This window comes from Myzus persicae, unplaced genomic scaffold (assembly GCF_001856785.1).
Source record: "Myzus persicae strain clone G006 unplaced genomic scaffold, MPER_G0061.0, whole genome shotgun sequence".
NCBI classification, from domain to species: Eukaryota; Metazoa; Arthropoda; class Insecta; order Hemiptera; family Aphididae; genus Myzus; species Myzus persicae.
In genome coordinates this window covers 185,864-212,072 of record NW_019102098.1, presented here as the reverse complement: position 1 = coordinate 212,072, position 26,209 = coordinate 185,864, and the positions used below count along the sequence as shown (strand labels likewise).

Here is a 26,209-nt window from a genome sequence, read left to right as displayed (position 1 = left end):
TAATTGGTTGACAGATCGTCTTTGTTTAGAACTGTTTTTGTATTTAATGATTTTATATCAGTGGATTCAAATTTAATTCATCCATTACAGCTACTCTCTAGAAACCGAATGTACTGTTGAGCGTTACCCACTTTTTTATTTCTAGAAACTGAAAATAAAAATTAAAAAATTTGCTTCCAATTTTTTTGAAAATTTTCAAATATGATAAGAAGAATTTTCATGGCGAAAATATTTATCTATTTCAAGTAGTTTACTTTTTGGAATTATTTTAAATTTTTTTGGAGTAAATTAAGGTAAAACGTAGTAAAATTATAATTTTTGGTAATTTCCTGACTCCTGGATGAGTATATTTCTTAAATTATTTTTACTATCCATATAAATTTCACATCTTCTGTCATATGTTTAACTAGAATTATTTTTTTTTAACTTAAAAATCAGTACAGTTATAAACAAATTGCATGTAGGTATACATGACTTAATGTTTCTGCGCCTGTAATTGTACCATTCTTCTTCTAAATAAACAAGGGAAACAATATTTTGTATTTTTAATCTTAAAAAAAATTAATACTCAGGCATTTAAGAGTTTGACAAAGTGAAGTAAAACAAGTGAGAAAATAGATACTACTCTGCTGTATAGGTGTCTAGATGAGTAATTTTAATGAATGGGTACAATTTTAAGCCTGCAATGATATAAAATCTTAGTATATGAAAAACTATTCTGAGCAAAGACGGATTGTCAGCCTAAATATGTTTGATGATATTATGAGTATCATAGTAATTTTATCATTAGACATTTAGATATTATCACATTAGTACCTAATGCAGCAGTCTGAATACATTTTTGGCTAACAAATTTCATTTGAAAACGTGATTGTTCGATACAGTAAAATAGGATACTTTAAATGTTTCAAGTACTTACTCAACGAATAATATTTTTGAATTACAACAAAAAACCAAAAAAAACCTTAAAAACACCACCATCTGGATCTCTGGTAGATCGCAAGCAACAATATCTATACGATAGTAAAATTTAATTTCGAGTCTTTTTTTTTTGATATCGGGTGACGTCGTTCTGTGGTAGTAATGCGCAGTAAACAGTTGCTATCATACCATGTTATTTGGCCATGATACAGACAACGGACTATCTGAGAATGAATAAAATTATTGAGTCGCGCTGACCGCCTGACGGCCGCCGTCGTTCTCACCACCGTTGACAGCCGTCAATGTTCATTTTACATTTTCACTAAGCTGAGCGATACATCCAACTACAGATGTAGATAATAATAATGATAATTAACTCAGAACCAACTAAGACAAAATAGATTTATTTAGAAATGGGTTAAACCATAAGTTAAGCTAAAAGGTCTATGGGTTACACCCACTGAACAATTTAGTTGTTACTATCGAGGTAGGTATACAAACTTCATAATTGTATCATATTGTATCTATTCTGTGGTTGTATACCTCGATGGTTATAAGTTATTACTTAAAAGTACATATTATATATATGCCTATATTTATAATCTTTTAATAATTATCAGACAGTGCTGCCCCTGTCGCAACATAAAAATTGTCCATCCGTTGGCTGCACTGTAACCTTTGTGCGCCGTCCACGCTCCGTCCTCTTTTGTTTCCTAGTCGCTACTCACGACGACCCGTCGACCGTCGACCACTCGAGTACTCGACCGAGTCCCGTTCGTCGTCGTCCATCTCGTCGCCAAACGTTTTGTGTGCTCGTCGTCTCCACAGTTCGTACGTGTGATAATACCGACGAAACGCTACGGTAGCACGGCAATTACTATCATCGCGACGACAACAACAGTAATCGTCATAGGTATCTAAAGGCTGTACGGGTTAAGACGAGTACGACGCTAGTGCCTGGTTAAATCTCGGCGGTGCTATTGTTGTTGTTGTTGTTGTTGTTGTTATGCCCCACTGCCACGCACAGCTTCGACTTGCCATCGTCTGACACAAATCCGCCGTGCACGTAAGTGTTGTCTTTCTTAGCCAGTGTGGTCTTCACACGTTTGACATTACTTAACTTAGTATTTAATTGGCCCACTACTCGACTACTACCTAAAACTGCTAAAAAATAGTACTTTTTATTATGCCACTACTATCAGTACTGCCTGCGTCGAGTCTAAAACGATCATTATTACATCTTTCTCTCGATGCGAACATTCGACACGTTACTACGCGCTATGTCCCCAGTTTACGATGACAACAGTGACACAACATTATTGTTGTTGTTATTGTTGTTGACCGTGGTACTGTTATCGTTGGCGTGCATTGCATTCCGGTATCGGGTATCTGCGCATGTGCCGCCCGCTGGTCCGGTTCGCCTCGCCGACTGATCGAGCGGGTTAGACAATTTAGAAATCAACAATTAGGTATAATCGTACGGCGTAATGGCGACGTGATTGCAATTGATACAACAGTGGAAGCGTGAATTGCCAAATCGTGTGATGGATATGACCTTGGGTTTGGAATTTTAGACGTTTTGTTTTTGGTATTCGCACGTTACGCGCGTTCTGACTTCGGTCCGACTGCGTCGGAAAGGAGGTAGGGGAAACATCTACTCTTGGCACGACCGTATTCGGTTTTCTTTTTCGCCGTTTTTCCTTCGGTCATCCGATTGCATTGTTTCATAGCGGGTCGGGAGGAGGCTGTCCGTCCGTCGACGTCGTCGAAACACGATACCTCCGAACGGCGCTGTTTTTGTAATCAGAAATCGCTCCGAACCAGTCGGCCGACGAGATTGCCGCGCGAGCCACCTGCGTCCGCCGCTGTTGGCCGTGGTTAAATCACAATCGTCTCTGTACTTTGTTTAGACGTGTTGCCGTAGCGCAATCGTTCGACGGTGTACGGCGACAGAACAATAACATAATGACACGTTGTAAACGATTTTAATTTACATTGTCTGCTGCTACTTCCATTACGCCGTACTGGTCTGTTAGGCCATTGTGCGCACACGTCATAATGATCATGATAATATGATGACTATATTCCAAACGGGCACAATTGCTGTGTTGTCGATCACCACCGTCATTATTATTACTACTGCGACGCTATTGCCATTACAACAATATTATAATAACACTCGATCCCCGTGAGGGCCTCGCATGGCTGTTTAAAAAAGAAATTATGTTTTTCCGTCTCCCAAATCGGTCATGTCGTTTTCATTTTTCCCGTCGACCGACTGTGCGCTTATCGACACCTTGATAACGACGGTTCGCCGAATGAAAATAATTTTGTTGTCTGCTTGTCTCGTGTTTCTGCGTTTTTATAATATCATAATATACCTACTTGTCCATGATTTTTGCTCTCGAGCTAGATTAAGAAACACGGATTTTAGTTTCAAAGTTTCGTTTACTCCTGTTTACTGTGTTGCAACGTAGACCTTAATACTCGGTTTAATGCTTACAATAAATAGTAAGTCGTAACCGATACAAGTTGTAGCAGATAAACAATGGTTTCGACAGATCTCATTCGGTGAAAACCATCGCGCTCGACACTGTGTTTTAAAATCGTATTTTTAACATGTCTGATTTTTGTTTATTTTTTATCTACTCGACTACACTGACACTTGAACTTTTATCAACCACGTACTCCGAACACTTTAAATTAAATTAGGTTTAAAAATAAAGCATTCTGCATATTGTTTTGTTGAATCATGGTACAGGAATGTCAAGGTATTTCCGATCAAGGCAGATTTGTCTCAAACCCATCCCCGTGTTCCATGATTGTTGTGTCTCCAGTAGTTTTCTGATAATACTGTGTATCATTTAATGGCAATTATTTTTCTCACTATCATTTCAATACAATCAGTAATAATAATACTCATATATTTATAAGTTATCTATTAATAAATATATTATTACCTTGAAAAGTAGGAAGTCTTCAAACTTGATCTTCTTTAAGCTTGTTAAGTTCTTAATCCATTCAAGTCTTATATAAATATAAACTCAAAAAGTAAGAATTGAGCTGAGAAATAAGTAATAAAATATTTTAAACTATAATACAGCTATAGTTAACCTAATTGTATCTTTTAAAAACAGCCTTACTTTACCAAATTATCTATCACAGAATTACATGGATAAAATCCTATTTTCAAATTCTCTGAATAAAATAGTTACCATTAAATAATATTTCTGATATTCTAGGTACTTAAGTTAAAATGATAAGAATGTTTGTACTAAAATTATGATTACCTACATAGGTAATTCAGAAATTAATAGTAACTTAACAATTTGAGACGATAAAAATTTTGAATTTTGATGAAAGCTATAAAAATAAAGATACCTATTTAATACTTACATAGGTTTTGAGTCGTGTACTAACTTGCTTAAAAATGAAATCGGTATAATTCTCTCATAACTTATTACACAATGCCTATTTATAACTTAAAATGTTTGTTGATTTTTTATATAATTTGCTTTTTTAATGTTAGGTACTTGGTATCTACATCATATTTTAACTCGTCTATTTTTTAAACTAATTGATAATACTACATTCAATAAATGTTTTCATTTATATTATTAACCTTTGTTAGTTCCCTATTGGTACATTTAATATCTGTCTACAGTATTCATCTTCAAATTAATGATTGATGATGTGGTTTACCAACTAATGAGTAATAAATATGTAACCATGCATAAGTAATTTATCGAGGTAAATATTTAGTTGGTTCAGTCAAAGGTTATCTGATATTAGAATATATACTACCTAGTACCTACTGTCTACTTTGATAGAAATCTTGAAGTTTTGTTATTAAATATCCTATTGAATTAAAAACTTTTGCAGTTTTATTTACCTTACCATTAGTTTTATTTGCAATAACTACTTATTTAATATAACCTACTAAGTATGTAAGAGAGGCTTCTTTTGTTTGCATTTTGCATCTATTGCTTGATTTTTTCAACCTTTTGGTTTTATTTATTTTATTATATATTTTTATCATTAGATATATTCTTATTATTATTATTATTATTATTATTATTTTTGTTGTATTTATATGTTGATATTCATTTGTTATATAATATGTGTCATTATTTTATTAAATAGCCATCAGGCTATCACCATTAATCAGTGAAAGTATGTGTGCACATTTTTTTTTAACTCAACACACAAATTCAGAAACACAAATCCTGTGGACCCCGTCATTTTAGGTTAGTACGGATCTTATTTTATAAATTAATGTTAAAATTTGAGTCATCTGTGTTACATAGCATACTAGGTAGGTATACTCAATATGATTAAAATCCATAAATTTGCTTGCCAATATTTATATTTTTTATAGTTAATTTACTTGAGTTAAAATATTTATTAAATACAATTCAAATAACTAGGTAGGTAGGTTGATGGCCACATTGATGTGGATTATGTTGGGTGATATAGGTACCTACTCTATTTATAATAGCTCCTAATATTTTCATATGCAAATAATCATACCTTTATCGTACCACTTAACAATTCATACATTTTTTATACTAGAACACTAGGTACCTAAAAAAAACCACATAAAATTATCTATCGTAGTAATTATTTTTCTTGTGTTTTGTGTGTTAGAAAATAGCCTTATGTGATTAAACCTCCGATTAACTATGTAAGTTGGTTAGTATTTATCTTAAAATTAAATAAAATAATGATAATATTTTCCTACCTGTGTAAATGTATTTATTAATAAAAACTAAAAAATTAGGTAATACCTATGGCTTATAAATTTAAATTTAAGAATTTAAAAGATATTCTTAAAAATATGGAGATATAATAAAATATTTATACTCTTTACTACCTAGGTTCTTAAATACACAATTAAACTCTGTAGGTACTTAACACTAGTTGTTATTTTTGTTTAATACGTGTTCTAACCAGTTGCATAATGATTGTTATGATCATTTATGTAGGTTATTATAGATATATTATTATACATAGAGTTATGCCTTATAACATGTTATATTTTATAACTGTATTTAAAAAGTAACTATAAGTATAACTTAAGTGTTTCTATAATTAGTTTATTTTACAAGTATGCTAATACCTATGAGTTACATTAATGAAAATCTTTTGGACAAATTATGAATAATTCAGTAATGAGTGACAAATTACTGTTTTTGCATGACAAGAAACATACCACAATTAATAATTATTTCTCAAATGTAGTACTTAATTGTGGTATCAAAATTGTATAATATCAATCACTCATCAATATTATAATACATGTAAATTTAAAAAAAAAGTACCTTAAGTATACAAAAAATGTATTTAATTATCTTAAAATAACCACCCATTTTTAAACACTTGATTTTACATTTAGGAACATTGTGAGTCCTTTATACTTATTGTTTAAAATAAATAATAACGTGTCAATCATTTATATAATTTTTCCAAATATGTACTTAATAAAAATAAATTATTTATTTCGAGTAAATTAAGAATTTAAAAAAAATTATATTTTATAAAAGGGTAAATGTAAACTGGGCTCATGATTATCTCTTTTGTTGCAAACCCAGCCCTATATTTTCCACAGATAAAATTAAATAATTACAACACAATTTTCATCTGAAAATAATAAATAGGCAACATACCTATATACATTTATATAATTTAATTCTGCTGTAACAAATTTGCATACTTTTTAATGAAAATTAAATTAAATAATTTTTGGAGGATAGTGAAAATTGTTTCCTCTGAGTAATGTTAAATTTGTCTCAAAAATATTTTAAGATAGGTAATTATTAATTAGGTATGAAAAGATTTACCTTAGTTATCGATCTATTAATTATAATTTGTAAATAAAATACGAATAGGAGGAGGTACCTATATACATTTTTTGTCTGTGTATTGAATTAGATTTAGGTTTGGAAAATATAAATTACATATTTATGTTATTATTTCAAATTTTTTTGCATGAACATTTTAGTTAGATTAAAAGTAAAAAAATCCATGTTTTTTGTATTTAATATTTATGCTTGCTGTCTTTATGTTTGATTGGTATGCACTAATAGCAAACATGTTTTGCTTATCATATTCTTAGATAATGTTGTATTATAAATTATTTTCATTCAAGAATAAGTTCGAGTATACATAATATGATATAAATGTGTACAAACAAATTTTATACTGGTTATTAAGTTTTAATTATGGTTTTCACGTTCAAATTAATTTAGAAAATAGAAGGTGTTAGGTACCTACAAAATTCTCTATTTTTTTTATTTTTTTACTATAGGGCATATTCTTAACCTTCCAGTGTGGGTGCACTGTTATAAAAATTACAGTTTTGTACTTATGAATGGTTTTTTTACTTAATTCTATTTTAATTTTCTTGGTGGTTATAGGTACCTATTTATTATTTTAGAATATTATTATATATGTTTTGGTTTAATCTTGAAATGTTTCAATAATCATTTTTGTTGAAGTTGTCATTTTATCACAGACAAGTTTGATGTGTTATCGTTAAATACTACACTCTCTGTTCCTTGAATTTACCTAATTTATTATTTTATAAACAATAGTTTGTGTGGTTATAATAATAAAACATATAAGCATTATTCTATATTGTTCTGATAATATTTTACATACTGTACATTTGCTTATTATTACATTTTTTAAAAATATTTAATTTGAATACCTATTTGTAGGTATTATTTATGTATTTTTGTACATTATTATTTTATATTTAACTTTAGGTTAAATTTTATTACAGTTGAACTATTTAAAATTTTGTTTTATTATGTCCTATATAGTCAATATAGTATTTTATATTTATTTGATTGATATACAATTACTACCTACTACATGTTAGAAATGTTGTAGATTTTAGAATACAAGATGCAGTGACTACTCTTGTTGTATTATAATGAATAGCGCACCCGCTGGCAGGTTAAATTTGGTACATAATTGATATCCATTTTAAGTCATTAATTTCCCACATAGGTACTAGTACTATTTGATTTGGTTTGTTGATAAATTGTATAATATTTTTGGTTAAGATTTAAAATCAGGTTTATTTTCTTATACAAAGTAATTTCATCTGTTTTTTAATTGTGATGATCACATCACATTTATTGTATTTTTATAAATGCAATCAATGAAACTATTAGAATAATAATATTTATAATATGTATTGTTACAGTTTTGTATGCAGTGTGTATGCTGCTTTTCTTCAATCTTTGCACAAAAGAAATGATCACATCGCTTCTTCAAAATGAATGCACGTTCCCACTGCCTTGAGTTAAGCGTTGAAGGCTTCCAAGTAGATGAAGCTGTCTCCTGTCTTTTTCATACTGTACTTCTACATCGATCACTTGGAAAATTTTGTTTCGCCCCTGACGGCACTTACACCATGGGCACTGTAGGCTTACAAGATGTTGACTGTGATTTCATTGACTTTACATACATATGTTGTTCATCACCACATTTAGATCGCAAACTTCGAAATGACATTTCAGAATTTTCTGAATGTCTCAGGCGTGATAATCACACTTTTGGACAAATCACATTGGAGTTTTTTCAAAAAAAAAAAGCTAGGTGGCCATTTCAACCAGAGTGTACACCTTGGGAAGTGTGGAACGTGCGTGTTGATTTGTTGAAAATTTGTAATGAAACTAATAGACAAATATCGAAAGAAAAAATCAGTGACTCTTTGAGTGACAAAATAATTTATATAGCGGAAATAATGAACAGGCATGAGTATTTGCCAAGTATACCACCACAGTCTGAATTGGATTTAGTGTTTGACACATCATTTGCTGATATCCAACCATACTTATTTAAGACAAATTATCTAACCAGTGGTGCAAGTAGCCCATCAGTCGGATCAGCTGTTCAAAAACTTATACGAGATACATTGTCATTATCGTAACCATAATTTCTTATATTCGTTATTTTTCTGTATCTACCAATCACCTATTAGTGGTAACTTAAAATTAGTACAAAGTAGAATTTATGCAAAAGGTTAGAATTGTGACATTTAATATTATTAACAAGTTGAAGTTTACTTTAGCTTTTATTATTTTAATTTTTAATAAATACATTTAATTTTTATTGATAAATAAAAGTTATATTTAAATGACACAGATAACGCTTAAAAGGTAGAAACGCATTAATAGTTGTTTTATTTACAATTCTTTCTTATTAAAGAAGTACTGCAAATGTGTTATTCTTTTGTTTAAGTGTAATAACATACCACAATATACATTTTTTTTTAATAATATTGATGTTATTCAATTTAGTTTTGCCTTCTTTAACTTTCATAATATCCACTTCGTATTTTCAATATTATGCATTATAAATTCTAATAATCCACTAACTAACATTTAAATGTTATGACCAAGACTGCAATTTAATTTAATTTTAATACTATTTTGGTAGTCAACACAAAATATATTAGTGATTGTCTATCATTGAATTAATGGGTAATATTTCAGTAATTTTTTTGGACAGCTACTTTTACTGTTATTCCATGTGTACATTTTTTTCTTGTTAAATTTGTTTTATTGTCCAAAAAATATAACTGAGTGTCAATTTTTCATTTTATTTTTATGTTGTATAAACTGACAATTATCAGCAATAATTTTATGCGCTTTGTCATAAAGAAATTGTAATTTAAAAGTAATTCAAAATATAATTGTGTGAATACTTCATTTTTTTTTGTATGGAAATCGGTTATTTTATATAGAAATACCTAATTATATAATTTGTAAGTTTCCATTTTACTTAAATAGATGTATATATATTTTTTAATTGGTGATCATTTTTATTATAATTACTGTTTTTTATTATTATATCATGATTATTATTAATAATTAATTTTACTGTTAATATTAGGTTTACCAACAATTCAAAAATTATTTTAGATACTTATAGACATTTGCTATGTTTATTATATATATATATTTTTTTTTTTCATAAATGATCAATTTGTTTAATTTGTATGCTATGAATTTTCATTGTAAATAAACAATGTAGAAACTTGAACCACTGTATTATAATTTTCATATTGATTTTGATGTTCAATAAAAAAAAAAAAATTATAATAACAATAATTATTGTACCTATTTTTTTGATGGTTAAACCTACCTAATATTAGGTTATTTTCTATATATTATTGCAGTTAAATGGTTTAAAGTTCTATTTATTATAAAAAAACCTGTTAACATAATGATATGCAACTAAGGTAAAATACAAATAAGCAAATTTATCTTATACTTGTTTGGGATTAATAAGACTGATAAATCTTTAAAAATTAAAATGTATATAATATTATACCTATACTAAGCACTTGAGTTGATCAGTTTTTTGTATAGATCCTAGAGTGTAATCTGAATGTATGTATAATGTAGTTAAAAAATAATGATTATTATAACACTTATTTTAAACTAAATGATTGGTTTGAATCAATTATATAAAATTATCAAGTCTTGCAAATTTAAAGTAACCCATTATAATACAGAATCGACTCATTATTTTAATTAGAATCCAAATTTAAACATAAATAACTCAGATTGTAATTCTATAGCCATATCTTTGCAAAATAATAAAGTGTGTGTATTTTTAATAAAATACATTTAACTGTACACCCTAACCTTTTTACCAAATGTAGAAGGTGAAGTTCAATATCAGAAATATCTGGAGGGTTAGGAGCATGATCTCCTCTATCAAAGCGATGATACTTCAAGCACAAATATTTTGCTTAAATTTTAAAAACGAACCTCACAGCAGATTGTATGAAATTGTGTAACATTATAACTTTTTTTTCGCTTAGGGGATGCCAGTGCTATATTTGGTTTCTCTCAAATAAAACGCTTTTGCCTAAAATTGTTATAGGTATATGATTTTTAAGTAAACCTATTGCAGTAATTAGGTATAGAGAATAATATTTTTGAGTGTTTGACATATCGGCATATTTTAGAAAATTTACAATCTGTATTAAAAAACCACAATAAGTAAATGTGATGTATGTACAACAAACAATATAATATTTTGAGAATGGCAGGATAAGGGAGGCTATCCAATGATAGAACCCTTCAGATTTAAATTTAACATTATTTATTTATTTTTATTAATTCTACTTAAATTATTTAGACAAATCGACATTTCATACCCTCTAAAAAATCATTCCCTACCATTTTTGTCATTGGTGATTTTACTTTTGAGATAAATCAAAAACATAAAAAAAAATGATTTTTCGTAAATGCGTTTTTTGCCTATGTTGCGCGCGGTCCAGAGCGATAAAAACAATGCGCTGACATCCTTCAACAATTGTATTATTTCTATTGACGACCAACTTGTCCCTCCGTGTGCAGTAGACCACGATATCGTCGTAATTTACTACGAAATCCGTATATTAGGTATTTAGGCGTGTTTTACATTGTTCGATTAGAATAGATCTAAATGACGGAATATAATTATAATAATAGTACACTCATCTATGCGTGTACTGCATCAGTCGGTGGTTTGTTCCTACGACCACGACAGCGTGGCGTCTGGTGCTATTTTAAATTTATTTCCATATTACATTTATTAGATAAGTGATTAACAATATTAATATTAGCTAAGTGCATTTACACATTTTAGGCTTTGAATTTAGTGGATGAAATAAGCTAGATGCTACGTGCCATCTTATAACAATAAACCCGATTTCTGCATCCAATTAATTGCCAATCGCATCGAACGTGATATTGTTGTTTTGATTTTCACCGATTTGTTTCTTCCGATTTTACAGGGTTTTGTACGCGTGTGATGTGCCATAATGAGTTCGCCGAGAAGTAAGCCAATTGCATACCGTTCATACTCGACCAAAACACAGTCAACAAAAGGTAATCGAAGAATCACTATTTCGTCTAAAGTTTGGCGTAATTTTGAAAATGCAAACATTAAGGTGTATTATAAAAATGTGTAATCGTTTTGCAATAATAATTAATATTCTTCTACAACGTTAGACCGATGTTCGATGTTTCCAATGCGTTACATTATTATCTCTAGTTGACTTGACCTCTGTGCGTTTAACAATTTTGTTAATATCGATGTATAAACATATGTAATTTGTTTTAATAAGTGATTGGAAAATTAAACATCGAAATGATAACAAATGGATCACTAGAAACAATAAATTAATTACCTACAATATATAAAAATATTTAATTGATAAAAAATTAGATGATTTGATATTTTTCAATTTTCCATCAGCTTTATTATATTTGTGGTCAAATGGTTTATTTAATAATGTAGACAATCTTTAAACAATACTTTTCAAAAGTAATTTTGAATACTTGTTATAGGTATATAAATATATTATACTATAATAAAAAAGGGGGGAGTAGGTATTAGGTAACCGCTCTGCTGTACAGTGTGGGTTTCGATTCTACTATTGAGCAAGTCACTGTAATATATGCGCTAAATTTGTATTTAATGATAAACCGTTTCATACAAAAAAACGATTCTGGGAGAAAAAGCCTATGTTACTAAGTATATTTTATGATGTATTTATATTGCAATTAGGTATAGTAATTTATTTTACTAATTCCATGGAATTTATAATAATGTATAAATTATAAAATCAATGGTACCTAATACAGTAGATTGAATACATTTTGGGAAAAAAATTTTTTTTTCAAGAATAAAAGATTCACGATAATATAGTAGTAAATGCTTCCTTCTAATATGTATACACTATATACATATCAGTGGCGTAATTTCAGTTTTTTCTGGGTGTGCAAACTTTTAGGCAGGCCAATTTTGACATTTCACCAAGCCATTAAAAAAATATATATTTATATATATAAATGTTGGTAACCTATGCAAATCTATGTAAATATTCTTTCCTTCCCTTTTTTAATTCTAATTGAAACTCATATAACGACTAATGCAACGACTAATGCAACTTTTAAATTGCTAGCAATTCAAAGAATTGAACGCTTATAAGCAATTAAAGCAACTATCTAAAGCCATTTCACTATTATTTGAAAAAAAGGCAAATAAGGTATAATAAATAAACCCGATAAACTAAAAATATACAAAAACTTGAAAAAAAAAATATTTTATTTACATTACCTATGTATGAAATCATAATTTATATGTTAATTATGACGGCCCATTGGAGTATTAATGGCGGGCCAACTGTTAACATTTTTAAGTTAGTGGTGCCGTTGCAAACCCTGCCCCCCCCCCCCAAATTACGCCCAAGATTTATACTTTACTTTCCCGTGTGTCGTTTTCTTTTTGTGTCAAATCTTAGAACATAGTATTTACCTACGCTATATAGCCAAAAAAGGCGTATCTCAGTTTCACTTTTAGTTTTAGCTTTGATTATATTATAACCAATAGTTTTAGTAACAAATCGGAGTCAATGTACCTAGCTTTAAGAAATAATTCGACCTAGATGGGCAACCGCAAGTCACTCAATGATATTTCAAATGCAATTTTTATCGAATAAATGAATTCGATCTACTTTATTACTAATGTCTTCTAAGTTTTTAGAAAAGTAACTTTTATAACAATAATATCATGAAATATATCTACTTAGTACGTATACTGTAGGCTGACAAACCGACCTTTACTCTAAATTGTTTTTCTTTTAAGTACAATGGTTTATATCATTTATGAATTAAAATTTAACACATTCATTACAGTGACCTCTCTAGACACCTACTGTACAGATCAGTATCCACTTACCCGCTTTTTTTGAAAATTGATTATTTTTTCCTTTTTAATTATTTAATATTAATTATGTGCTGAATTTTAGTCATTAATTAACACCTTTGTTTTATATTTTATTATTACAAAAATATTTTTATTTTAGTGTTGAGTGGTGAATATAGCGGTAGCGAGAGTGAATCATTTGATGACACCAACGATGGACGCAGAACAGCAATTAGACAAGAACCGCAGGGACAAGAAACACATAAAGACTTCAGCATGTCATCACCTACTGCTTATGATACACTAATTATTCATAATGATGATGGGACTAGGTTCAGTTCTGGCATACCTAAATATCGTTATGGAAATAGGGAAGAAATAAAAAATCAAGGACATAAAAATGGTGGACGACAGATCGTTGACATGGGTGTTAGGGAAATAACCAATATACCTGATGATTATCTCAGTCAATCTCATGTATGGCTTAATTTTATATCATAATTATTTCTTAAAATAGTTAATACTCAGTATTTATGTTTTAGGTATTAAAACACCTTGCTAAAGAGGTTAAGGTGGATCCATCAAAGCGCGACACTAACTTATCTCGGTGGCATGATAATGATAAGAATATATGGTTACCAGAGTATCGACCAATTCCTATTAGAAATCTGGTTAAATCAAAATCTCAACCAAATTTGGGTACAGGTTTGTTAAAAATTGAGCGTTCTGATACAGATCCCATGAGACACACACTAGGAAATACTAGGTACTATTGATGCATTTTAAATTAAAATTATTATAATATTAATTCCATATCTTAAATGGTTCTAGAAAAGATCAAAAAATGTTGTCCATAGTAGACTGTTTGATGATGGAAAACAAAAGTCTGAAAATAGAACTGGAATCGTGCCATCAAAAAGTTGCCAAATCGTACAGGGTAAACATTATTTACTTGTTTATATTTAATTACTCACGTGTTTGTAATTGTTATGACAACTAAATGATCCTAAAATTGATCAATTGGTTCTCAACATTTTTATATTTATTTAAAAACATTTTTAATATCATATTATTTATTAGCTTGAACAAGAAGTTTCCAAGGTGTATCGTTCTCATCAAGAACTTGTAGAATCAAGTGAACGGCGGGAAAGACTTGAACGAACTGCTCGATTAAAACTTCAAGCAGAAGTTCGGCGTTTACAAGAAGCAAATCGTTCTTTACATCAATCGTCTTCCTCAAACATAGTAGATTCTAATCAAATGGTAAAACGTGAGAACATGATTGCTCAATTGATAACACAGAGTACGTCGCTTATTATCTTAATACAATAAATATTTAATTATCATTTATTTTTAGATAAAGACTTGTTAGCAGCTAAAGATCGCCAAGAAATTGAATTAGCTGCACAACGTGCTACACTTGAAGAGCAACGCACTCATATTGATATTTTAGATACTGCATTAACTAATGCTCAGTCTAATGTTGTTCGTCTAGAAGAAGAATGTCGTAAAAAGCAAGTTCATGTGGAAAGAGTTGCCCAGCTTCAAAGGGCATTGTCTTCTCTTCAACTGGCAAGCGACCGTCGTGAGCAGACTGAGCGTAAACTTCGACTTCAGCTGGAGCGAGAACTGCGGAATGAACGTGCGCGCAATAATAATGCTTCTCAAGATGGTTCAGCTGGTGAGTTAAAATCAAATGATATATTCTTATATAAATTGTATATTTTATTATAAATAATGCTAACAATTATATTAAACATTTGATAGAAAATGAACCGGGTGAAAGCTTACCTGATTTAAAACGTATGCTACGTGAAAAAGATGAAAAAATAATGCGACTAGAAGGTGAAGTTGCAAAATGGGAACAACGATATCTAGAAGAAAGTGAACTACGTCAAGCTGCTATAGATGCAGCAAGTGTTCCAAAGTAATATGCCTCTAAAATCTACTTTTATATTACTTAATAAAATAAACTATTTTAGGGATGCAAAAATAGCAGCTTTGGAAAAGACAGGTCAAGAAAGTGAAAAAATGATTGCAGAAGCACGATCAGACAAGCTAAAACAAATGGAAGAAGTTCACGCAGCACAGAAAAAAGTCAGCGAATTGGAATCGCGGTATTTAAATTTAAAATTCCACTATAATATATTATATTTATTGTATTGCGATGGTTGAATTTTTTGTTTTATTAATAATTGGTTTCAGAATGAAAGAATTGGAATCTAGATTGGCAGAACGTGATGCAATGATAAGGGTGTTGCAAAAAAAACATAGTTTTGAAAAGGATGTGTCCGGGTCATATCCAAGCATATGCCTTAGTCATCATACTCCACATTCAAGTCTTAATACTACAGACCTAACTTCTGATGACCTCGGTAAATATATTTTAATGTCATGATAATATTGTCAAAATTCAAAGATAATATTGTGTAAATTGATCTGTTTGTGATTATTGTTATTTGTTTACTTAGTATCTCTGTTCATTAATCTTCACACTGCGCTGTATTCTTATAAAATGTATAACAAATGTATTATAATTTTTATTTGGTACTTACGTTCTACCTGCTCTGTATGAACATTTACTGGAATATCTAATCATGCCATATATACTATAAAGTCTTGACTACAAGTTTTTAAATTTAATTGTATTACTTACAGTGGTATAATATTAATGGCATATAATACTTATTTTTAAATAATTGTTAACTGTACACAATATAGGGTAACTGCCTATAGATTATATTTAGAATACATGACAGTAAAACTTGACCACTCTGGAAAATATTCAATCTTATTTTATTTATAATTAAAATATTATTAATATTTACTACTGATTATAGAATAATCTTGTATAGTTTAATAGAATACATTTTTCCTGTTTGTGGTTTTCTCGATTGACATAACACAAACTTCTCTTAAATAACTATTCATACCTTTTACTTTTTGTTTTATCACATAATATGTAGATCTAAAAACAATTTTTGGCCACTTAATTGATGATTGTTTTTGAAGTGAAAACTAAAATGGTAAATGTATGCTTTTTAAAACAATTTTACTGAATCTTGTTTATATGTTTTCAAGAATCACAAATCGATATTAATTAATTAAATTAACACAATTTGAATAAATTACTGACTTTCATGTACAAGTATAAAGTTGGTAAATTTACAGTATGGAGGTAGACAGCAAATTTAAGTACTAATTATAAATAAAAAATTTGATTCCCTGAGTATATGCTAAGTTACTTCGTATATTCTATAGGTTGATACTATATATTGTGTACAAGTTAATATCATAAAATCAGACAATACATATGTGGCATAACCTGGTAGTCAGCTTAATTTTTGTATAGATTAGATAGTCACACATTATGTGTAAGTACCTTTAATAAATATTGTGCACTCCATTTCTTTTAAATACAATTTCTTTTGTACAAGTTTTTCAATATTATTTACCAAGTCCTGTTTATTTTAAGTTAAATATGGTCTGATGGCTTTTTAAAATATGACATTGGCATTGTAACTTTTGAGTGTATTGCGAAGTGGGTTGTTCATATTTTATATAAAATGTATGTATATTACTAAATGTTTTCTTAACAATGTATGGCAAATTACATATGCCTGTTAAATAGTGTTGTTTTATTCATTCAATTAAAAGTACCAATGAAAATGAAAAAATGGTAATTTATAGAATTTTAACTTAAGAATGTGCTATACGTATGCATATTGTCTCAAGTCTTTGTTGATTCTATCCTTGACATTATGAAACTCATGTTGATAATTCAGCCAATATCATCCAATTAAGTTTTGGACAATATAATAGGTCTAAGTTTACAACTATAAAAAAAGTATTAGCATTAGAAAAAATGTAGAAATATAATTATAATCTGTTATAATTTAGGTTTTGGCTCAAACAATTCATATACAAGTAGTGTGGACAGTACTTATCATCACCACCATGGTAATAAGTATTCATCTACAAACCAGAGTTTTGACCATAAATCATTAGATGACCAACTAAAAGAATTGGACTCACAGCTATTGAACAAGGTAAACAATACTGTTGCAGAATCATCTTACACTGATTCAGTTTCTGATGTTGTCTATTTGTTTTGATTGTTGAACACTGTCTTGTTTGTCTTAATATATATAACAAACGTTTTTCGTTTTGTCTATTTAGTTTGCACTCACTCTACTATATATTGTGTATCTGTGTGGGTGTTAATTTTATAAATGACCAGCATTTAAATGCTGTTAATTGGCATAACCTGAGACAGGTAACGTAACTAACACGTTCTCCCCTACTTGAGTGTTTGGTTTTCAACTAAATTGTATGTTTATAATATTTGAAAAAGTGTAACCAAAAAGAAAACAAAATCATTAATAACTTCCATTTGTGATGGAAAAAAAAAATATAATTATGTATAGTTTCTAATTTTTAAAGTATCTTTCTAAATGTATTTGAACATTTTCAATTTCTTTTTAGTTGTAACATTTTTTTTTTCGAGTGAATTAATCAGGCATGAGTTTTATTTCATTTGAATTTCGGTTTGATTAAACAAAATAAAAATATGCAAGAGAATTGGACGTTTACTGGGTGCCTGGATGGGGGGACGTGTTTGTTTTTGTTTTCAGAGAGGTCTTTGCTGTTTTCCAGGCTTCTCTCATACGGGCTCTTTGTCGCGAAAAGCGAAAACACCCCAACCACTACTGGAGGGTGTAACTGGAAATTTCCTTGGCCACCGGGCTGATGACATCATGCTTTTGGAGAAACAAGGGTTGTGTTCACAAGCACAACGCCAAACACAAGAAAGCCGTTGTGGAAGTTTACCTCCTAGTTCACTTCCTCGACCAAAACGACACAGGAAATCTAGCAGCAAAGTCGGAGAGTATGGTCGACTCAGCGATTCGGACGTCAAGTCTAAAGATGTGAAAAAGTTAGGTGAATACAGTCATTTCAACGATAGCCGTAAGAATTCCTTGAATTCCCTGGATACGTCTAGTGATGCTAGCACAGCTCCAAATACACCTACTGAATGTCCCTCTTCTGTAAAGTTTGAACCATTAGAACGATCACTCAGGCAATCGCCTTTACCACCAGATGGACGTTACCGTAGATCTAGCCGTGAATCAGATGTAATTACCTCTAGAGAATCATCTTGGACTGGTCCTAGGGAGTCTTCTAGAAATAGTGTCAACCGAGAATCAAGATCTAGTATTAACAGAGAATCTCCAACTAGAGCAATAATGGTTGGTCCTAGAGACTCGCCAGGAAAGAGTATACTTGATCCACCTAGAGTAATGGCTAGAGAATCTCCAGGCCGTTCGTTTTACAAAGATACACAACGAAGCTTTATCCCACCACCTAGAAAAATTGATTTTGGAAGTTTGGGTACTCCGGATTCCAGTAAGATATCAAACATTGAATCCAAATTGAGAATATTCTCTCCGGGGGGGATTCAAGGAAGAAGAGGATCATTGCAAAGAGATGGCATTTACAAGGGAGACTCAAATAATAAGAATGGTGTCCGGTCACTGCCTACTCCGAACAAATATAGAATTCAGTTTTAATTTAATGTGCTATTAAAGTCAAATAATAGATCATTAAATTATATTTAATACATTCTTAGCGAATTCAGATCTAACACTACTTATATTATATAAAACCTAGTCATGTTGTTTGTCAGTAAAATAGCTGCAGTCTTTTGGCGTTACAAGTTTAACGTACATTGAAAACGATCTGCTGTATTTTGCACTATTTACAGTATATTTAATATGTAAACACACATTAAACAATGCAAAATAAATTGTACTTTTTTAGTTTAATCTGATAACAATTCAACAAATTATTAAACCATCAAAATGTGTAACCAAAATTTTTAATCTAGTCCTGCTTATTATTTTTTTAAGCTAATAAAAAATAAATGTATTACTATTTGGTTTAACTATATTTTTGGATTCTTCATTTTCCTTAAACTTGGGTTATGGCCTTTATCTTATGCGATTGTCTTTTTTTAATATTTTATATTCTATTTAAAATTTGATGAAAAATAATAGTTCTTACAGTGTTAGGGCATATAGGTAGAAATATCGATATAAATTACATCTAACTCTCTACCTACTATTAGATACTATGTCTACCGAATAATTATAAACGTAGGTTGTGTTTGTGTTGGTTGATTTAGATCACTGGTTCTCAACGAGGGCTATAACGTCCCCTGTGGAGGGGGTGGTAGAGGAGAACTGGGGCAGTGAACTTGATTCGGGTGATGAATATGTTTTGGGCAAAAGACGGGCCCCGAGGTTAGTTAAGGTTAAGTCGTGTTAACATAAAAACGTTGTACTTGTGCGACCTAAAAATAATACATAGGTACTTGCATGATGATCTATGTAAATAATAACCGTTAGTCACTAATAGGTACTATATTTTGAGCAATGCATGATCTTTGATTGTTTTCGATTTATAATTTTGGCGATTGTGCGTACCCATTATATTTTATTGTACTTAATAATTTTAATCAATCTTTTAAGTACACTGCGCCGTTTGACCAGATCCTGTTGTATTGGTGGTTTTCGTTAACGTTGTTACTATTTTCAATTTAATTAAAGAATATTCAGTCGGGAAAATCGGGAAAAACCCATACCAAAGGCGAAGAGTTAATACTATTATTTTTTTGTTCAACTATCAAAAATCAAGTTTACAAAAACAAATAAACGAGCGGCACTTCTTTCCGGGCAGTCACGGTGTCTGGGGAGAGAGGCCGCCATCCCCCACATGGGCATGGCAGAAACCCACGGGTGCCCACTAGAGATGCTGCCAAACGAACACACGTGTTCCATAACCTTAAGGTCCCAAAACCCTACAGTACCACAACCTACAGCTAATGGCCTCAGGTGCCGAAGCTTTAAAAAAAAAAAAATAAACAAAACAAAAAACAAATAAACCTAGCAATATAATTTTTTAAATAAAATAATAATAAATTGATAACATCATTAAGTTTTTCTTTCAAATGTATAATTCAATTGATTTACTACCACTATGTATAAATAAAAAAAGTATGAAGTATAAAATATAAAATATGAATGAAAACATGAGTTATTAGATCAAATAAAATAATTTTACAAATCATCAACTTCTTTCCTATCTTTCTTCTCATACCCTTAATTATAAAACTCTCACATAGTGGCTCGTTAAAAGTTGATTGCTACACGAGAAGGCGGTAACTGAAAAAAAAGGTTGAGAAACATTCATTTAGATTATGAAAACCATGTTGCTCAATAGGTAAGTACCTACCATTAGTTGTTTAAGCTCTCTATAAAACATTGTGTCTAATATTCTAATAACTTTTCCAAAAACCCCATCAATAGGTACACTTGATTTTACTATAGGACATTTAGTCGGTAATTTGTGAATGATCAGTGATCACTGAAGTTTTGTCACCTGAGATTATGACTTTGTCTGTTAAGTTAGGTTTCACTGTACAAGGAAAAATTCCATTAGATTGCCACTTAAAACATGCTTAATATTGGGTACAATAATAAAATATGAATACAAAAATACAATGTCGGTGCTGAGGTTGATCATCATTAAAACGAGTATTCAAAATCAAAACCGATCTGGCTGTAACCCTCAAAGATCAAGACATCAAAACATTGAAAATTGGTAATTATAAAAAAAATATATTTCTATAAATATTGGCAATATTATTAGTTAAGTATTGGTTATTACTGATAGACACTGACACATACGGTTTTTAAGGTAACTTAAACTATGTAGATAGGTAAGTTACTAACACAGTTTATTTTCAAAAACGAATAAGAAATGGCGCGATGTCAGGTTTAGCCAAAATAATATTGACCATTTCCGCCACACTCAGACTAAATAAATTCTGGACTTTAGAAACCAATGGTTTTAATTTGTATGCAATATTGTATAGGTAGGTATATGTAACTACAAAGTAATAGTGCTTACAATGTTTACATATGACTGCTTTGAAATTTGAAAATAATCACGAAAACCGTATAATAGCCGTCAATAATGACAATAAGTTTCCTTAAATTATATGATTATTTAAAAATGATCTATAATAATTTACTTGATTTAAATGATGTAATACTATTTTAAATTTCACAAAAAAATTGACAGTTATAAAATGCTCATAACTATTTAAATTAAAATATCAAAAAGAATTCTACCCGTGTCCCTGGATTATTATTAGTATTTTTGCCTTTAAATGTTATAATAGGTAAATTCACTCAAAAATTACAAAAACAGAGTAAAATGGATTAGGTATTCCAAACGTAACACTTGTTATGTTGTGCGTTAGTAAGAGGGAGACAACACATGAGGGTACGACGTTCAATTAAAATATGCTTATTTATTTTGTTATAAACTGCAGTTTAAAAATATACTCAAATACTAAGTTTAAACCTTTAGTTTTTGCCCTCCCTCACTACGAAGAAGTCGTACGAGGGATGTAATCTATTATTGTGTTTTTTTATATTACAATAAAATATGTAGATATTTGTACATACGTAGGTACTACGTATAATTATATATAACATAATTCTTAAGTCGTATTAAAAATTAAAATATTTGTAAAAGTGAAACATTTTCCATTTTATATTGTCATAAATATTGATAATAGGTATTAAAAATGAAATGTTATTATAAATGTAAACTGAATTAAAAACATGATGTAGCCTGTAGGTATTGGTATCCTATGTAAAGATTATAAGCTGCTCTATTAATCCTTGCAGTGGAAGCTTATGTTACGACCTACGTTCAAAACATTGCAGAACATATTATAATTTTTACTTTTTAAGGACTTATAGCTCATAATCATGTACACATAATATATTACGTATACTTAACATTTATATGTATTTCGTCCTGTATTATCATAGACTCTAACCATATAGGTATACCGTATACGTGTATTTAACTATATTTGATTACTTTACAAAATGTATACCTAATCTTTAATCCCTCGTCCTGCACTCCTACTACATATACGTGTGCCGATGTATAGTCTCGTTTCATCACTTGCCCCGTGTATTGGTAGTTGCTACTGGGTCATCGGTAAAGTAATAGTAAAATATATTATACTAACATTTTATTTAAATATATAGGCAGATAGGTACTTTAAATTGTACTGGGTCCTATCTAAAATCCTATCCAAATTCTTTTTGTTATTAATATGTCACTGATACACAGTAACAGTGGCGTAAACTGGGGGTCGCACGGGGTCGAAAACAAAAAATACCAGCTAAACTTGGCGGTGGATTGAAGGAGGTTGAAAATACTACCATAAATAAACATTATAAAATAAATATTTATTTTGCTGTACTGGATAATATTATAAACGATATGGGTGAAAGGTTTGAAGAAAATAATTTATATGTTTTAAACTGTATGCAAGACATACTCTTAAATGATATGCCAAATAATAATTCTTTTAAAGAAATAAATAAAATGTATGGTTTTGATGAGGATAATCTCAAAGCAGAAACAACAATTTTAAATAGAATGTATAAAACTGTACTTAAACAAAATAATGTGCAATCAAAAATCAATTTCATTGCATCAGAAAATTATAAAGCTGGATTCCCAGCATTAACAAGTTTGATACAATTATTTATTACTATACCAACTAACTCCGCATCATGCGAAAGAAGTTTCTCATGTTTACGTAGGTTAAAAACATATTTAAGAACCACAATGGGACAGTCAAGATTAAACAGTCTTGGAATCTTGCAAATTGAACGTGAAAGATCATATTTAATAGATAAAGATGAAGTAATAGACAAATTCAGTGCTGCCTCAGAATGTAGAGGCCGCCGATTACTACTGCAGTAGGTAAATGAAAAAAAACTAAGTAATATTTTAAATCTGTACCTTTAATATATATATAGGAATTATATATTATATATTATTATTATATATTCATTTTTTTAATCGGTTTTGCCCCGTATTCCCCTATATATATATTTATTATACCTATAGGTATTAGGTATTATATTATAAAAAAAATCTAAATGATAGCTGTTATTTAAAATATAAATTTTATAAAATAATATAATTGTTTTTTTTTTATGTATTCATTTATTGTTTAAGAAAATTATACATATTTTATTGACAGTAAGTAATTATATACCCTATTTATAGGTGTATAATGTATATACATAATATATACCAATTACCAATAGATCCAATATGTGTTAAAATAGTTTGTTGAATTCATGTACTGATTGTAATGTTAAATTTAGAATAAAATAAAACATTTTAGGGGGGTGTGTGGGGCTAATCCCCCCACAGTCTGTCCAACCTAGAAACTGATTGCAACCCTAACAATTTAGCCCAATTTACGCCACTGCACAGTAATAAAGATGGACATCGTTTTTATAGTTACACTACCACGTAACCGTCAGAAAATGTGAATATTTTTTAATGAATTATGTATAATAATTATTCGGGTGCGAATTTTAATGCCCTATGGGTACAACTTGGTTTTTTGCTATTGCCAACACTTTTTTCTTTGTATACATTTTTGTACTAATAGAAAAAATTGACAAAGTTAGGGTTCCTAAATTCTATTTTATAAATAGTCGCTGATAAGCGATACCTATTTTAACCATGTTCATTTTAAACTCAAGATGTTTCCGATATTTTTTACTATTTTTTTAAGTATCTAAATATTAACGCCTCAAGGGTATAAGTATAGTACAGATTCTGATAATGCATTAAAACACAAGGTAAAAAAAGTTTCTCACAAAACTAACAAGGATAAGTTATGATAAATATTAACTAGTACAATTTTTAATTATAGATGGCAAAGAATCGCAAACAATATCAATATTTGAAAATTTTTAAGATTGCGACAATATAGCGTATTCGTTGTTAGTTAGTTTCATACAATTTCGTTTTAAAAGTTAAGGATTTCTTGAATAAAAAGAGGGAACGGCTAATGATAATTTAGAAAGTAAATCTGGAGCATGAATATAGATAATTAATAATTTATAAATAAAGGTAATATCAAACTCAACTCGTCTTTCAGTTAAGGATTTTAATTTATATGGGTTCGCACTGCAACGAAATGAGCTCATTTTTAAAAATTTGTTTAGTACTTTATTTAATCGATTAATATAAGATATTTTATGGAGCTTATTGTTAATTTACTATTTGGACTATTTGCTATAGGCTACTTATGACTCATATAGATGACAGATCGTAGATAAGATATAAATAAACACTAATGTTTACTAAATAAGAAATTTAAATAAATACATTTTTCGTCAAATTGAAATAAAATATGATAACGAAGTTTTAAAAACGGATAATTACCTTTATTACTCATACATTTTAACTTACTCTAACTTTGTCAATTTTGGAATCACGCAAAAACTTCTACACCAATAGTCACCAAATATGTTTAAAACAAAAATAGTGTATCAAATCCCTGGCAAAAAATTGGCGTTCCCATTTAAACAATGTAAGTTATGTTGCGCATGCGCGTGCCTAAATTATAGTCTATTATCTCCCAAAAACAAAATTTCGATCTGAGGTCTTTCATCTAAAATATTTAGTGTTAACACTTGCCCGAACATACTAATTACTATAATACTGTATTCTGTATACATTTTAATATAATCTATCTGGACATGATGATTTTTTTTTTTAATAAGACATTCCTAGCCTAAGGCTATCTAAATCTAGGGATATTAGTTTATAATAATAGTTTTAACATTATAACGTGATAATTAATGATATTTATAAGTACTAAGGATAAGTTACATAGGTAATAAAATATACATAATAACTAGCTTACAATAAAAGATATTTACATATTTACAATAGTATAACTATAAGTAACAGAAGTCGTAGAGTGATCCGGAAGAAGTGCATGTGTAGGGTTAAGATTTGAGTGTTGGGAGGTGGCTTAGTGTAGAAGGTCGTGGGGACGACCTCGTTTTAATCGACGATGAGTTGGGTGGGTGAGGAGGTTATAGTGAATTGCACCTGATGAGTTTGGAAGAGAGCCGTGGAAATTATTTGCTAATGTTTTAATATGAGCTTTGATATCTTGAATTTGAAAGTCTTTGTGGAGATTTGCATTTCTGTCAAACCACGGAGCATTTGCAATTATTCTGAGGACTTTATTTTGAACAATTTGCATTTTTTTTTATGTGTGAGGATGCACAAATACCCCATACCGGGCAAGCGTAGGTAAGAATTGGGCGTATAATTTGTTTAAAAATTAGAAGAGAGCTTTTTTTTGAATAGTTGAATTTTTGTTCAGGATGGGATAAAGCATTGAGATGCGCTGGTATGCTTGGACATGATGATAAAATGTTTGTTTTAAAGACCGTTGTAATAATGGTATGTTAGGTAAAGCATAGGTATGAAAACATACGTAATAAAAATAATATTATGACGAAGCAATATAAATAATAACTGTTTAATTTTTATAATTTTTATTAGTGTTCTTAATTACACCAATAATTTACTGTCGGTTAATTTTTGTAACATTTTATCTATCCTTATGAAATGTATTAAAAAAATATTTTAA

General features: G+C 29.7%; 2 protein-coding genes across 3 annotated transcripts; both read left to right on the top strand.

Annotated features, from left to right (window-relative positions):
• The first annotated feature begins 1,646 nt into the window (after positions 1–1,646).
• On the top strand, positions 1,647–19,586 carry LOC111031230 (angiomotin-like 2a). 2 transcript variants are annotated; one of them, XM_022311095.1, is made up of 12 exons: positions 1,647–1,987; positions 11,726–11,819; positions 13,802–14,118; positions 14,184–14,407; positions 14,473–14,578; positions 14,722–14,911; positions 14,999–15,322; positions 15,409–15,568; positions 15,624–15,758; positions 15,847–16,016; positions 17,542–17,690; positions 18,276–19,586. In XM_022311095.1, exons 2-12 carry the CDS (start codon positions 11,753–11,755, stop codon positions 19,209–19,211), a joined length of 2,778 nt encoding a protein of 925 aa, XP_022166787.1. In that variant the 5' UTR covers positions 1,647–1,987; positions 11,726–11,752; the 3' UTR covers positions 19,212–19,586. The 2 variants fall into 2 exon arrangements, with proteins under 2 accessions (XP_022166787.1, XP_022166786.1); XM_022311094.1 differs by having other exon boundaries at positions 1,648–1,987; positions 14,722–14,944.
• LOC111031231 (autophagy-related protein 101) lies at positions 5,012–8,864 on the top strand. The gene is made up of 2 exons (XM_022311096.1): positions 5,012–5,168; positions 8,135–8,864. The coding sequence occupies exon 2, from the start codon at positions 8,207–8,209 to the stop codon at positions 8,861–8,863; it is 657 nt and encodes a 218-aa protein (XP_022166788.1). The 5' UTR covers positions 5,012–5,168; positions 8,135–8,206; the 3' UTR covers position 8,864.
• Positions 19,587–26,209: the final 6,623 nt, after the last annotated feature.